This window comes from Eublepharis macularius, chromosome 12 (genome assembly GCF_028583425.1).
Source record: "Eublepharis macularius isolate TG4126 chromosome 12, MPM_Emac_v1.0, whole genome shotgun sequence".
NCBI classification, from domain to species: Eukaryota; Metazoa; Chordata; class Lepidosauria; order Squamata; family Eublepharidae; genus Eublepharis; species Eublepharis macularius.
Genome location: NC_072801.1, coordinates 31,691,126 through 31,705,441, shown reverse-complemented (window position 1 = coordinate 31,705,441; position 14,316 = coordinate 31,691,126). Strand labels below are relative to the sequence as shown.

Below are 14,316 nucleotides of genomic sequence, written 5' to 3'. Positions count from 1 at the left end.
GCTAGGAAAAGTAGAAGGCAGTAGGAAAAGAGGAAGACCTAAAACAAGATGGTTATTTTCTTTTTCTCTTTCACACTCACACCAGCCATCATGCTCCAACCACCCATCATCACATTTTCTCTGCAATCAATGCTACTCTGTTAAGGAACAGTTTCTGTTCCTTTTAATAGGGAAAAAGCGAGTATTTTATTTTACTTTTTAGTTACTTTATCATTACATTGTATTTTGGATATGGAACACTGGGAAAGGGTAGACCCTATGTTTCCTTGTTGAAATAGCTTTATTTGTTTGCTTGCTTGCTGTTTGGGGGGGGGGGGCTGGGGGTGGGAAAACAGTTTTTTCATGGTAGTGGGGGGGCTTCTTCAGCCACTCCTAAGCTCCTCTTTCAATTTCCATTCCATTTTTAAATGGAGAAGTAGTATCTATTGCAGAAAAGGACAATTCCTAAAATGGCAGCCTGAGTGCTCTCTCTCTGAAACAATGAGAAAGCCCATCTGCATGAACAAGATTGGAGGGGGATGCAGATCAGAGGCCTTTTAAAAATTTCCTTTTGCCGTTTGTGTAGCCCTGAGAGAACATCGGCAAGGAGTGTACACTTAATTATGTGATTTTGTTAATAATGTATTCTGAATGTCTGCGTTTTCGAGGTGGAGTTTCTAAGCAGTGTGCTAAGAAAGCAAGGTATATACAATCTTAGGTAGTATAACTGTGAGTTTTCTTTGGGGTTGTAACTAGCACTGTTCTGAATTGCCTCAAAATGTGCTTGTACTCCCTTACAGGATATGAGTTTGAAATGAGGAAATTGCTACTACTCTGAACTCTGCACATTGCTCAGAAATCAAGTGCATAGCAACTGTTTTGTATTCTGCCCTGGTTCAGACTTCAACTATGAATTTACCAAACGAAGGCATCTGCAATGCCATAATTTAGTAAATTTCAGTACTAAGTCACCCTTATGAATAAGGCAGAATCAAGACTCCTGTAAATGAACATCTAGGAAAATTCTAAAAATGTTCCCCTACAGGCTTTTCTGTGTTGGCTTTCTTAGTGTTAAATTTGTGACCATTAGTTTGTCCTATACACATGGTATGTATATATGTAGATCTTAAAGTGACTATCCTAAAAGTGAATTTCAAAAACAGGACAAAGCAGGAGATTGCTGAGATCGCTCTATAACAACTGGCCAACCACCTTTTCCTAGGTTTGGCCCAGCCCAAGGGCATTGTTAGGGGGGTCCCCATGGGTGTCCGGGTCCCCCTAAATTTGTGGGGAGCTCCTCCCTAAATCCTTCATGGCTCTGCTTCCATAGATGTTGGCAATGGAAGCCCTTTCCTGTGATGTCACTGGCTCCGCCCTATGATGTCACTGAGCCCTTCTTTTAAGGACTGGATTTAGCAATGCCTCTAGCCCAGCCCCATCCCCCCCCCCCGAAATTGGGAAGTGTACACCCCTGTTACCTTCTCCTTGTTCTGTCTCGAACAACTTTCCTATCCATTTGTGTGTGAGTATGTGCAGGTGGACGCCAACAAGTCACAATTGACTTATGGTGACCCCTGCAAGGGGCTTTCAAAGCAAGAGAGAAGCAGAAGAGGTTTGCCAGTGATTTCCTCTGCAGAGTCTTTCTTGGTGGTCTCCCAACCAAGTAACAACCCTGCTTAACTTCTTCTTTTTTTAAAAAATTTTTTTTTATTGGAATTAGAAATATTTTGTCATTTATAACAATCAAATTACTTTAATATTCCAGTTCTAACCCCCTCCCTTTCCCCCCCCCCGTTTGTTGACTTCCAACAGTTTTCCAACCCTTTGTCTATTCTTCCCCTACTCATTTCAACTTATTTTGTCAATTAAACATATACTTTCACACTCTTCTAAGCTAGTCTATTATAACACAGTGCTAAGTCAATTTTCCTTCACTTATCAACTAACTAATACATTCCTGGCATGTTATTCAATAGTAATAATACTGGTAATATTCTCAATATCCTGTACTCTAACTTATTCATTCTAATGTCAATATGGGACAAACAATTTATCCCCCCCTATACATAACTTGAGTACCCATAAGTGATGAATACATTTATAAGTCAACCAATTTAACTTATACTCTATATGTTACTCTTTACTTCCTCTTATATCTCTTATCTTTATAACATAAAGTCAATCAATTTGACTCATATTCTACACATTTCTAAATATAACTATAAACACAATATACATTCGACATAAGTCAATCAATTTGACCCATGTTCTGCACATTTCTAAATACCGCTATAACCAAAAATACCTTCAGCATAAGTCTGCTTAACTTCTGACCAGGGTCAAATCCACATTACTCATTCTAAGTCGCATGTTCCCCGCATTCCCCGCGCAATCCCGAGTGCCGGTCACATTACCTCATTAAACAGACGCATTTCATTCGCATTTCTCCTGAATATGTGGTCACAGGTTTTCAACGGGAGTTTCACGGTGGCCGTGAACGGGCCAATGTGCAATTTACGCGGTTTTTTTAAAAACCACCCCCTTCCTGTCTCTCCGGCCCTTCCGAGAGTTCCTATTGGCTGATTCAACTTGCAAGTGCTCCGTAGTCTGCAAAAGACTGTTTTTGACTTCACAGCATTGGATTTATGGATTATGCTGTTTCTGAATCAAATCTGGTAGTTTGAAAAATCATTTTGGGGTGAATCCACCCTCAGAACGGACTCGCGAAACTTCCTTTTTAACTGTTTTTTATTTTTTTTATTTTATATCACTGTAATATCGAAATTATGAAATATCGAAATAATGACACTCCAAGGAAGTGAAACTTCAGTAAAATTCAGGCACTGAACTGTCCTGCATAGGAAATGCCCAAGAAAGCTTCCAACATGCTTCCAAATTTCCAAAAAAGAAACGTGAGAGAGCCATCAGTGCTGTTAGTGGGGGAAAGAGAGGCATCATTATCTTCAATGATGTTTCTTTATAAGGCAAGATCGAAATAACGGAAAAGTGCGCTCAAAAAAATAAAAAAAAATGGGCGGGAAAAAAAGGTCCCGTCCAAAAAAGCAGTTTTCGAGCGGTCGTGTGACTGGAGGGACGCGCAAGAAAGACAGATTAGAAGCAGAAATGTGAACGAAGAGGAAAAAATCGCGGATTGGAGGCAAACGGAAGATATCTGATAAACATGCGGGTAATGGGTGAATGTGGATTCGACCTAGTATGCTGATGACACCCAGTTGTATCTGTTGATGGGCAGCCAGCCTGGCTGTCCACCTGAAGCCCTAATTAAAGCTTTGGAGGTCATGTCTGGATGGGTGAAGCAGAGTAGACTGAACTGGAATCACATGAAGATGGAGGTCCTGTACTTGGGCCATGGGGTGTCGGATGGGGGGATCCAGCTCCCAGCCTTTGATGGGGCACCACTTGTGCCCGTTCCATTGGTCAGGAGTCTTGGCGTGACGCGGGACTCCTCCTTATCAATGGAGGCCCAGGTCACGGCAGTTGCCCAGTCTGCTTTTTTTCCCACCTTCTGCAGGCCAGGCAGCTTGCCCCCTATCTTTCAACCCATGACCTAATGACAGAGATCCATGCAACGGTCATCTCCAGATTGGACGACTGTAACTCGCTCTACACAGGGCTTCCTGTGAGACTGACCCGGAAATTGCAGCGGGTCCAGAACGCTGCTGCACGTGTCCTGGTCGGTATGCCATACAGGGCACACATAACTCCAGCCTTGCAGCAGCTGCACGGGCTCCTGTGGAGTTCCAGATCAGGTTCAAAGTGTTGGTTTTAACTTACAAAGCCCTAAATTGACTGGGACCAGCATACCTGAGGGACTGTCTCTCCATGTATATGCTCCGGAGGGTGCTGAGATCAGCAGGTAAACACCTGCTGGTGGTCCCTGGCCCCAGGGAGGCTCAACTGGGCTCAACCAGGGCCAGGGCTTTTTCGGTCCTGGCCCTGACCTGGTGGAACTCTGTCAGAAGATACCCGAGCCTGCCAAGATCTTTCATCTTTACAGCGGGCCTGCAAGACAAATGTTCCACCAGGCATATGGTTGAGGCCAACATTAAATCCATCAATGAGACTCCCTGCTGGTCTCCTACCTGGGTGGGGAGCTGTATGACCATGGCCCCCCCACACATGAGCAGCCATAAGATATTGATCCAGCCCTCCACCCTTTTTATATATGGAGAGCAGGTGGACTTCTTGCCCGTTCAGGGAGGGTAGGCTATAAATATAAATACAATAATAATAATAATAATAATAATAATAATAATAATAATAATAATAATAAAGCAGTGAGATTGGGCTATACCATGCCTGCCGTCCTCTTTCCATTTTACAGGTGCAAAACTGAGGCAGCCCTTCCATGGGACTTTCAGGTACGGGTCAGGGGGGCCGGGCTGGCTTGCCTGGTTTTGAACGGAATCACACCAACTGAAAGTGCTTTTGGGTCGTGGTCACCTGATTCCCTTAATATATTGTCGTGATTACAGGGTGTGGGTGCCTGAGGGGAAAAGAAAGAGAGGAGGTGCGGCCTGCTGCCTGAAAAGAGGAGCTGGGGCAGGGCTTTGTTTTGTCCATCTGGGAGGAAGTTTCCAGTGGCCCAGCAGCTGGACCACAAGGCCCCAAAGGTGCTGCTGCTGTCTGTCATTCGGAAGCTGGGTATCTCTCCTGGAGAAAATGGCCCCTGCCTGCACAGGGTTCATCTCACAGGTGCTCTGCAGACCATACTCTTTAAGGCAGAAAATACAACGGGCACTGATGGGACCTGACTTCCCCAGGTCCTCGCATGCAACCTTCATTAAAACCAGCCTGAGCACTGCAAGAACAAAAAGGCTGGGGGGTGGGGTGGGTAGCAACGGAGCAGGAGCTGGCCTGGCCAGCAGTGACAGATGTGCGGCTGGCTTGCGATCAGGCAGCGGAAGGATTACGCCTCCAGGGACTTTCAGGGTTTCTGTTTCATCCTCAGCGAGGACAGTGCAAGCCGCACAGGACTGAGTCAATTTTGCAATCCTGTTGTTTTCAGCCCCAGGGGGCAATGGAAGGGAGCGGTGGTTGAGTGTCCTAGATAGCTCCCCCTCCATCTCTACTGCCCCATCTGGGCAGAAAGGTCATCTACAGACCCGGAACATGGGAGATCCCAGCCTATTTGTGATTTCAGACCATAACCCAGGGGATTTAAGCCGTGCCCGTAGGAATCTTCCATAAAGCTGTCAGGGGTCCCATCCCCCATGTCTCCTCCAACCCCTGCGACTCTTAGATTTCTTTTGAGAAGATGTTCTTAATTCACACAGGAAATAAATGTTCTATTACAAAAGCAAGTTGAAGTCCAGATGTTTTTGTTTTTCTATCATTCTGAAATGTCTAATTCTGGAAATAAAATTCTAGAGATAATGCTTGATTTGCACATGTGCTTCATGTTATTCTTACATTACTCATATTTCATTGCCTATTAAGAAAAAAACCTTCATGGTTATGGGGGTGGCGAAGAGACATGAGCTTGGAGGTCCAATCCAATGAGATCCCTCACATAAACTTAGGTACTCTGTTGGCTGTGGGCCCTCATGGTCCTTGAGTTTCCTTTGACTAAGATCCACTTCTGACTGGTAGGGCTTACATGTATTAGAGGAGGTCTCTGGGCATATTCAGAGTGTTTTCTTTACCACTGGATTACCATCACCATCACGCCACACCAGTCTGCCCAAGCCAGAAGAATGGACATTCTGGAGCATGTGAGCTCCTGCAGGTTTTTTCAGTGATTCATTGTCCACCTCTCAGAAGGATTTGCATGTCTCGGGGGGGGGGCATTCCCCCCATGTGTGAGTGGAGGGGAGGTATGATGGGCCTTGAGGATGAAAATGAGAACAAAGAGTTCCAGGTGCATCTGCGGGAGGGAGATGAGAGTGAAACCCACATATGTCACGAACAATAGCCTGGTTTGAATGAATCTTTCTTTGTGGCTGGTTACGTGCGCGCTGTGCTTCACCTGCTAAATTTCAGCCTGCCTCAAAATTGCTAAAAGCACACGGGCTTGCAGGAAAGAGTGTGTGTGTGTAAAAAAAAAAAATGGCAGTTTTTGAGTTTGAAGGGGGAAAGGCAGGTGGCTAGCTGTGATCCGGCCGAAACGTCTCAGCAGTACAAGATCTCCCTCGTCCTTGGGATCGGATGGGGCATAATGGTTCTGCTGTCCTGCAGGAGCTCCACATGCTACCAGCTGTACTCTATGTTTGTAAATAAAGGGAATACAGTCCTACAAAAATTGCCAGTCAGTGCTCCCCTCCACCAATCCTCTTAGACCAGTGGGGAGTGTTAGCCTCATTCATCACAGAAGTCCAGTGGCAAGCAAGGCCACTCCGTGGTTTTCTTGTGGCTGCTTCAGTTGCTGCTTCAGTGCAGCAGCAATGGGGCCTCCTCGTAGTAGAAGACATGACCGCCCCGTGCTTTGAAAGCCCACTTTGCTCTGCCTGTATCCCCTGCAAAGGCCATTTTCTTCAGTGCACCACTGAAGGGTTTTGAGGGATTTTTAAAAAAGCAATTGCTACAACGTTATAAGAGGTCACCATGAATCTGCTATGACTTGACTGCACTTTCCACCCCCTTAACATTATAACAAGCTGTTTATTTGATCCTCTGAACTGCCAGTTTTCATTTTAATTCCAAATTAAGTCTCTAGCCTCTTTCATTGTGGATAAATTATATAAGGGGAAAGTGAAATCTCCACAACAGAAAGGACCAATGACAGGTTTTATTTATTTTTTAATTTTATTTTTTTTATATTCCACCCTTCCCACATCAGCAGGCTCAGGGTGGATTACAACCAAGTTTAAAATCATATTTCACAGTATATACAATTAAAAACCATAAAACATCTTAAATACACAGATTAAAATACATACATACATACATACATACATACATGACTTTTTTTCTGGGAAAAGAGGTGGTGGAACTCAGTGGGTTGCCAGCACGGGGCAACTTTTGGCGGGAGGTGGTGCCCCTGGTACCATATGTGCGCGCACAAAAGGCGTGCATGCTCCCAGGGCCCTTAGCATCACTTTGGGTCAGCTGGAACAAGGGAGTTTTAAAAAGTTTAAATCGCCCTAGGAGAAAATGGTCACATGGCTGGTGGCTCCGCCCCCTGATCTCCAGACAGAGGGGAGTTTAGATTGCCCTCTGCGCCACGCAGAGGGCAATCTAAACTCCCCTCTGTCTGGAGATCAGGGGGCGGGGCCACCAGCCATGTGACCATTTTCAAGAGGTTCCAGAACTCCGTTCTACTGCGTTCCAGCTGGAAAAAAGCCCTACATACATACATACATACATACATACATACATACATACATACATACATACATACATACATACATACGTGTGGAGGGGGCGCTTCTGTAGACTGGGGAGACATGGCTTATAATGTTGTTATAGCAGTTTCTCATCACTGATTTTTTTTAACCAAATCTTTCCAATGGTATGGAGGGGGGGATTGGACCCTGATGGAGACTGGGGCAGGGTAAGCAGTGGTGAGCCAGACTTCCCATTCACATGGCAGCTTTCCACCCCCCCCCCCCACTTCCTTGCAATTTTTTCTAAATCATCGTCGTAAAGTAAGTTTAGGACACAAAAAGCCAGAAGCTGTACAAGAGCACCATGGTGCTGTCTGGAAGGAGGAAAAAACCCACTTCCTATCAGCAGCAAAGCTGGAGCAAATAAAAGCGACCTAACACAATTTATTCCAGCAAAAGCTTTAGTGAGTCAGAGCTCAAGTCAGGAAGTGTTACTCCACTGGTGTGATCCATTTATATACCGAACAGAAAGGAGAGTGAGGGGGCACTGTTACAAACAGAGGCCTGTTTAAAACAAGAACCAATCCAGACTCATCAATTCACAGAGGGCCAAGCTACAAGTGATGAATGACACTTGAACAGCAAGTGTATTTCTCCCTGTTCACTTGCCCTCTACTCAATCCACTTGCCGTTCAAGTGTCATTCGTCACTTGTAGCTTGGCCCAGAGTCATCAATTAACTGTTGTTAGACAGGCAAAAATGGGTTTTGTTTTAAACTGGCCACTTTTTTGTAATATCGCCCCATATTTCTGTTGTGTGTATGATGGACCATCCTAGTGGATGCATACTTCATGCGTCTAATGAAATGAGATGTAAATTGTAAAAGCTTCTGGAATAAATTCTGTTCGTCTCTCAGGTGCCACTAGGCTCCTGTTTTATTTTGCAGCTACAACACAGCCACCCACTGGAATGTTAATCATGTTGTACAAGCTCCAAGGAATTGAAAAGATTCATATTCCACCTCTCCAGAAACCTGTACCAAAAAAAATAGATCATTGATTATTCCTGCCCCACACATTAACCTCTTTGTTCAAAAGATGCCCATGCCTTCCATTATAAAGGCCAAACGGGGGGCCTTTGGGGGGCAGAAAATTGGAGTGGGGGCTGCAGGAATTATAACCATAGAAACCTCCAAGCCTATTATGATCCCCATACTGATTTTTTTGACTGACAGGAAGAAAGCCTGGGGGTCTGCTCCCCCCTGCCCCATTCTTTAATCTGCCTGTTGATAAAGAGATTGTAGAAATGTTTTGTCAATGCTTTGGAAAAGTCATAAATCCCAGAATGAGGAGTTCACATCTGTTCCATGTTTATTCATTTGTTTTGGAGTCAGGGCTTAGTCGGGGAATGTAGGAGTTCATAATTAAAAAGAGCATGCATCTGAGGATGTGCAGAGTGCCCTTAGATCTTAGATCAGGCAGAAGGATTTCAAGCACAGCCTGTGTAACCCCGACAATCTTGAGCCCCATCACCGCTCTTGAATTCTAATGGGATTTGTGCATTGGGGGCAAGGGACGGCATCTGTTTTATGGAGCTGGCCTGAAACCTCCATTCTACCTAAAATCAACAGCTGTCGGAGTCAGGATTACGGCGTCACCACCATCATCAGTGCCAGACATCCACTAGGAAGACAGAGACCATTGGGTGTGATAATGTCTTCTGCATTCAAAAAGCTGGACAAACCACCCCCTCCCCATTGTTCTGCATGCAGAATCACTAACACAGATCTTGTCTATTACGTGCACTGCATATGTGGAGAACTCCATTTTAATCCCTCAGACTATATGAGGAACCCGTTACTCTTTGGCACCGTGTGGTTCACCACCACCACCCTGCATTGAACAAGGCATGCTTTGTTGTCAGTGGACCCCCACACACACACCCGCTATGGAGTCTGCTATGGACTATGTCAGCTTCCTGCTTTGCTGTTCCAAGACTCTGCCGAGAACTCTGTTAGGGGCAGTGTTGCCCATGTCTGCCTCCTGCCTCTCTGCTGTTATGGACTGTGTTACTAACACCTGTTTCTTGCCTCCTTGGACACAAACCCCACCTGGGCCCAGAACCATGCCACTAGCAGCACAGTGCCATCTGGGAGGACCCTCCGCGAGCCTGGCCAGGCACCCCCTGGTCAGTCCCCACAGGGAGCTCCTCACAGGACGGCCACTGGGTCTCAAAACCCTTCAGTGGTGCACTGAAGAAAATGGCCTTTGCAGGGGATACAGGGCAGCCTGCTAGCCAGCCCACGATGCATGCCAAGGGAGAAGCCATGTTCCCAGGCAGCAGAGAGTCACCATGGACAGTTTGCTCTCAGCCCGCCATTCCAAAGTCAGGCTCCTGTCATGTTCATGGAGTCCAGCCTCGCCCTGATATGCATATCGCTGGAAGCCGCCCTGAGACAGGAACTATGTGCCAACTGTCCAGAACATCTAATGGATGCTTATCAATACAGCCATCGCATTCCAGGCAGATCCCATCAAGACAACTCCAGCTTCCTGACAGATCTGATCAACCCGCCCGGCACTCCCTCCCCTCCTTTGTCCCCTCTTCCTCACAATCATACATTCAGACCCTAAACTGGCCCATTAGCTGTAGTTATAGAGCCATCAAGCTTTTGTTTCCCCTCCTGAGAATTACCTGGAAGGCCCCCGCCTCAGGGTACATTTTTGGATACTTAAGCAGGCTCTGCTTGCCATGAGGCGCGGTCCTCTACCGACCCTGACCGTCACTCTGCATATCTGGTGCAGGCATTAGATATCGCCCCTCTTCGCTGCTACCGCCTCTGCTTCTTGCTGTGATCAGGTGAAGTATCACCCTGTTCCATTGATCTCAAATGGATACCTGCTAATGCAAACGGCTCTATTTTTCTAACCTTTATTTCTTAGCCCTTACGCAACATCTTAGTAAACACGGTTTGTATTGATTAGTCGCCTCCTCTTTATTGCATGAGCAATCCGGACATCAGACTCTGGTATACATTGGTAAAGATCCGCACTAACTTAAGCCAAACTGCTTACTAATTTCCCCTTAAAAAAGCAGTTCTGGTAACAGCTTAGACCAATAACTTTCCGCTGAGATCAAGAGGTGGTTTATTCTCGGTGTGCTTCTCTCAGCATCTAGGGGATGTGTCCTTTCAAAATCAACCACAACAGCCCATGAAGCTGAGCAGAGCAGCCATCAACTCATAAAACCCCAGCAAACGTGCTGTTTCTTGATTTGCTATGAATGAACAAAAACCTCAAGTTCAGGTAAGTGGGGCTGAGTAGGCTGTCGAGAGTGGGATGGGGATGCTTCAGAGTCTGCCTTGGAAGAGCACAGGATGGGACTAGAGTAATCCTCCAGCAAATTCTTTGGGGTCTCTGTAGCTCTCAAAGAACTGCTGGATTTATTTTGGAACAAGTGGTTAGCTGCCATGAAGGGAGGGTGCTCATATCCAACCCCAAATTAAAAACAACAACAACAATGCTTAGTGAAGAAACGTCCTATTCTTTTATTAAGGTACTTGCTTCCAGACCATGGCATGATAAATATGCAGCACAGAGATAATCTGCCCCAAGACCATGTAATCTGCAAGTCCTGTGCAGCATATGGGTGTGTGTACGGTGTGGTTAATGGGGGGAGGGAGGGCACTCTGCACATGGTCGTGGGCATTCCTCTCTTCCCCATCTGGCCTAGGACTAGGGTTGCCAGCCTCCAGGTGGTACAAACCAAAAAGAGGCTATCCCTGGTGTATGTAACTACGTTTGTATGCCCCTGAGGAAGTCTACCTGATGAAAATCAGCATGAGAATTTGCCGGCCCCAGCTTTTGGGCACAGCATTCGGATCTCCACTTCTTTGTTCTAGTACCGGGAAAAAGAAAAAACTGTTTTTGGAATAATAAGGAAAAATAAAACTGTATTGTTATATAGCCATTGACCCACTTACCCTGAGTGGGTCCAGGAGTCTCTCTGCGTGAGGCTCATGCCAGAGGATGTTTTGCTCTTGATGTATCACGGTCATTAGAAGCTATTGCTGTACCAATTTGAGCACATGTATATATGAATTTGTTTTGTGATTGGATTAATGTAACTGTGCTTCATTATAAGAGAGTGTTGCTCTTTAATTTTTGACTGTGTGTATTTGAGTAATTCCCGGGAGGTTTTCCGTTCCTTGCTTTGTAGCCTCTAGGTGGTAGCTGGAGATCTCCTGGAATTATAACTGATCTCCAGGCCATAGAGCTCAGTTGCCCTGGAGAAAATGGCTGCTTTGGAGGGTGGACTGTATGGCATTATACCCTGCCCTCCCCATCTCCTGCCTCCTCCAGGTTCCACTCCCAAAATCTCCAGGAATTTCCCAACCTGGACCTGGCAACCCTACCTAGAACTGAGCCCTGGCCTTGGAAGGAGAATCCAAGTTCTGAGTCCAAATGGCTCCACACTCTAATGAAGAAGAACTGTTGCTAGGCAAGGTATTCTTCCTTTGCTCCCAGGACAAATCTGTTTAAAGGTGGCATCCCCAGGCCCAGTAGTGGAGTCGGCATCCTCAGCTAATCAGGGCTTCTTATGCCTTTGAAGTGGGGATCCACATCTAACTTGCTATAGTTTTCAGGACCGCTTTGCAAACTAACTCCACACTACTTGCCTCCTCCCCAATATAAAATACAGGGATCTCACATCACTTAACACGGAGCAAGTTTATAATTTATTTTTCATGTTTCATATTTATATATGTCTAACATTACTGAGCAACAAGACTGTACTTCACGGCCATTTTGCACATTATTCAGAGGCAAGCCCTGATTAGCCTTTCAGAGCTTCCTCTCCCAGCTCCTCCCGTTCCTCCTCCTCCCTCCTGGCCTTGTGACCCACTTGCAAGAGAGCCATGATGACCCACTTCTTGGTCCTGACTCGCAGTTAATCCAGAGTATACCAATTCTCTGGGAAGGAAGACATTGTCAAGGCGCCATTTGCTTTGGCTGCCTTCCTTTCCTGCTCCATTCAATCTAGATCCCTTTCATAACTAACACCCATTTCATAGGAGCTGAGTCCCTGGACAGATGAAGTACCCATCAGCACAGAGTGGTACTCATGGGAATATGATGCCAAGACGCCAGCCCTGCCCGAGTTGTGTGAAAAGGAGACCATCCGCGCTGTGGCACGGATCTACCTGCCGGTGATGGCCATCCTGTTCTGCCTGCTGGGCGTCCTGGGCAATGGGATATTGCTGGTGATCCGTGCCTGCTACCACCCCACCCAGGCTCTTGGCGATATCCTCCTCTTGCACCTGGCTGCCTCTGATTTGCTGCTCCTCTTGACTCTCCCTGTGGGTGTGGCTGGGGTGGTAGGCAGCTGGCACCTAGGCTCTGCTGCTTGCCAGGCCCTGCAGGGCCTCCATGCCATGACCTCCTACAGTGGCTTCCTGTTCCTCATGGGCCTCACTGTGGACCGCTACATGGCTATTGTGCAGGCCCCCACTGCCCACCGCCTGCGTCCCACAGTGGCCCGTTGGGCCAGACTGAGCTCAGGGCTGGTGTGGCTGCTCTCAGCTGCTCTAGCCCTGCCCCAGTTCTTGTATGCTCGGGTGGAGGATTATGACGGCTTCGCGCTCTGCAGAGTAGCCGTTGTGACGGCTGCAGTGAGTCTGATCCAGGTGGGTTTGGGCTTTGTGCTGCCCTTTGTGCTCATGGTGGTCTGCTATGCAGCCATTGCCCACACCCTTCTGTCCACCCCTTGTGTCCAGTCCCAGAAGGCCTTGCAGTTGATCTTGGCCTTGGTCTTGCTCTTCTTAGTCTTGCAGCTGCCCTATGCTCTGCTGACTCTCCTGGACACGGCCGACCTGGTGGGCCAGCAGGCCTCAAGCTGCCCAGCTATCCTCCAGCGTGAGCTTGCCCTGCTCATCACCAGTGGCCTGGCTTTGGCTCGCTGCTGCCTGAACCCCGTCTTCCATGCCTTCCTGGGCGTGCGCTTCCGGAGGGATATGCAGCTGCTGGTCAAGGATGCCGGCTGCCGGCTGCAGGGGGCATGCTGTGGCAAAAGGGCCAAGAAGAGAGGCAGCCGACAGGCATCATCGCTCACCACTGCCTGTTTGGAAGGAACATCAGGAGCGCCATGAAGACACCAGGGTGGGGAGCTACATGAATAATTGCTGGGGGCCTTGTCATTGCAGAAGACCTATGGCCCTTTGGGATGCATGCAGCTATGTGACTCTCAGTGCGCTTTGCCTCTCTAGGAGAGTTCACCTTTTTCATAATAAAGCTTCTGTTTAGGATAATGCTAAGAACGGTGTCTTTGAAAACCCTATTTGCATTCTGCAAGCCCCTGAGGTTAGTGGTTACAGCTGGTTGGGCACCAGAGCCAGATGGGCAGCCTGCCTGCCAGCAGACGATCATGCTTCTCTGTGGACCAGGGAGGGGGAAAGGCCTGGCTCCAGGTCTTTATGGAACAGACTGGTGTCACACACCTAAGGTTGCCAACCTCCAGGTTGGGCCCGCAGTTCTCCTAGAATTACAAGGGATCTCCAGACCACAGGGATCCATCCTCCTAGAGAAAAAAGCAGCTTCAGAGGGTGGATTCTATAGCATCACATCCCTACCGAACTCCCTCTTCTACCCCAAACTCTGCCCTCCCCAGGCCCCATCCCCATATCTCCTGGAATTTCCCAACCTGGAGTTGGCACCCCTATGCACACCTGAGCATGCCCAGTTCCAAGCCATACACTAAGCTGGGTCCCAGCCTGCTTGTTGAAGCCCCAAAGTTATAGATCCGGGGAAGGTCTGTTTGTGCACCAGCCAACCAGGACAGCAGCAGAAGCTACGAATCCTCCCTCCCTCTTCCAGCCCACTGATTCAGGGCATCCAAGAGGTATGACATGAGCTGCCTCATGGACAGCTCCTCTGCTCAGACTGTTGGGAATGGATTTCTTTCAGATCCTCTGCCTGAAAAGCAACCTCTGGACAGGGGGGAAGTGGGAGGTCAAGGCTAGTTTTCCAGGAAGGCACTTGCCTCATTTTTGTCA

The 14,316-nt window shown here is 47.3% G+C and overlaps 1 protein-coding gene across 1 annotated transcript; it reads left to right on the top strand.

Moving 5' to 3' along the window:
• The first annotated feature begins 10,501 nt into the window (after positions 1–10,501).
• Positions 10,502–13,414, top strand: CCR10 (C-C motif chemokine receptor 10). The gene is made up of 2 exons (XM_054992424.1): positions 10,502–10,570; positions 12,340–13,414. The coding sequence occupies exons 1-2, from the start codon at positions 10,544–10,546 to the stop codon at positions 13,411–13,413; spliced, it is 1,101 nt and encodes a 366-aa protein (XP_054848399.1). The 5' UTR covers positions 10,502–10,543; the 3' UTR covers position 13,414.
• The last annotated feature ends 902 nt before the right edge of the window (positions 13,415–14,316 follow it).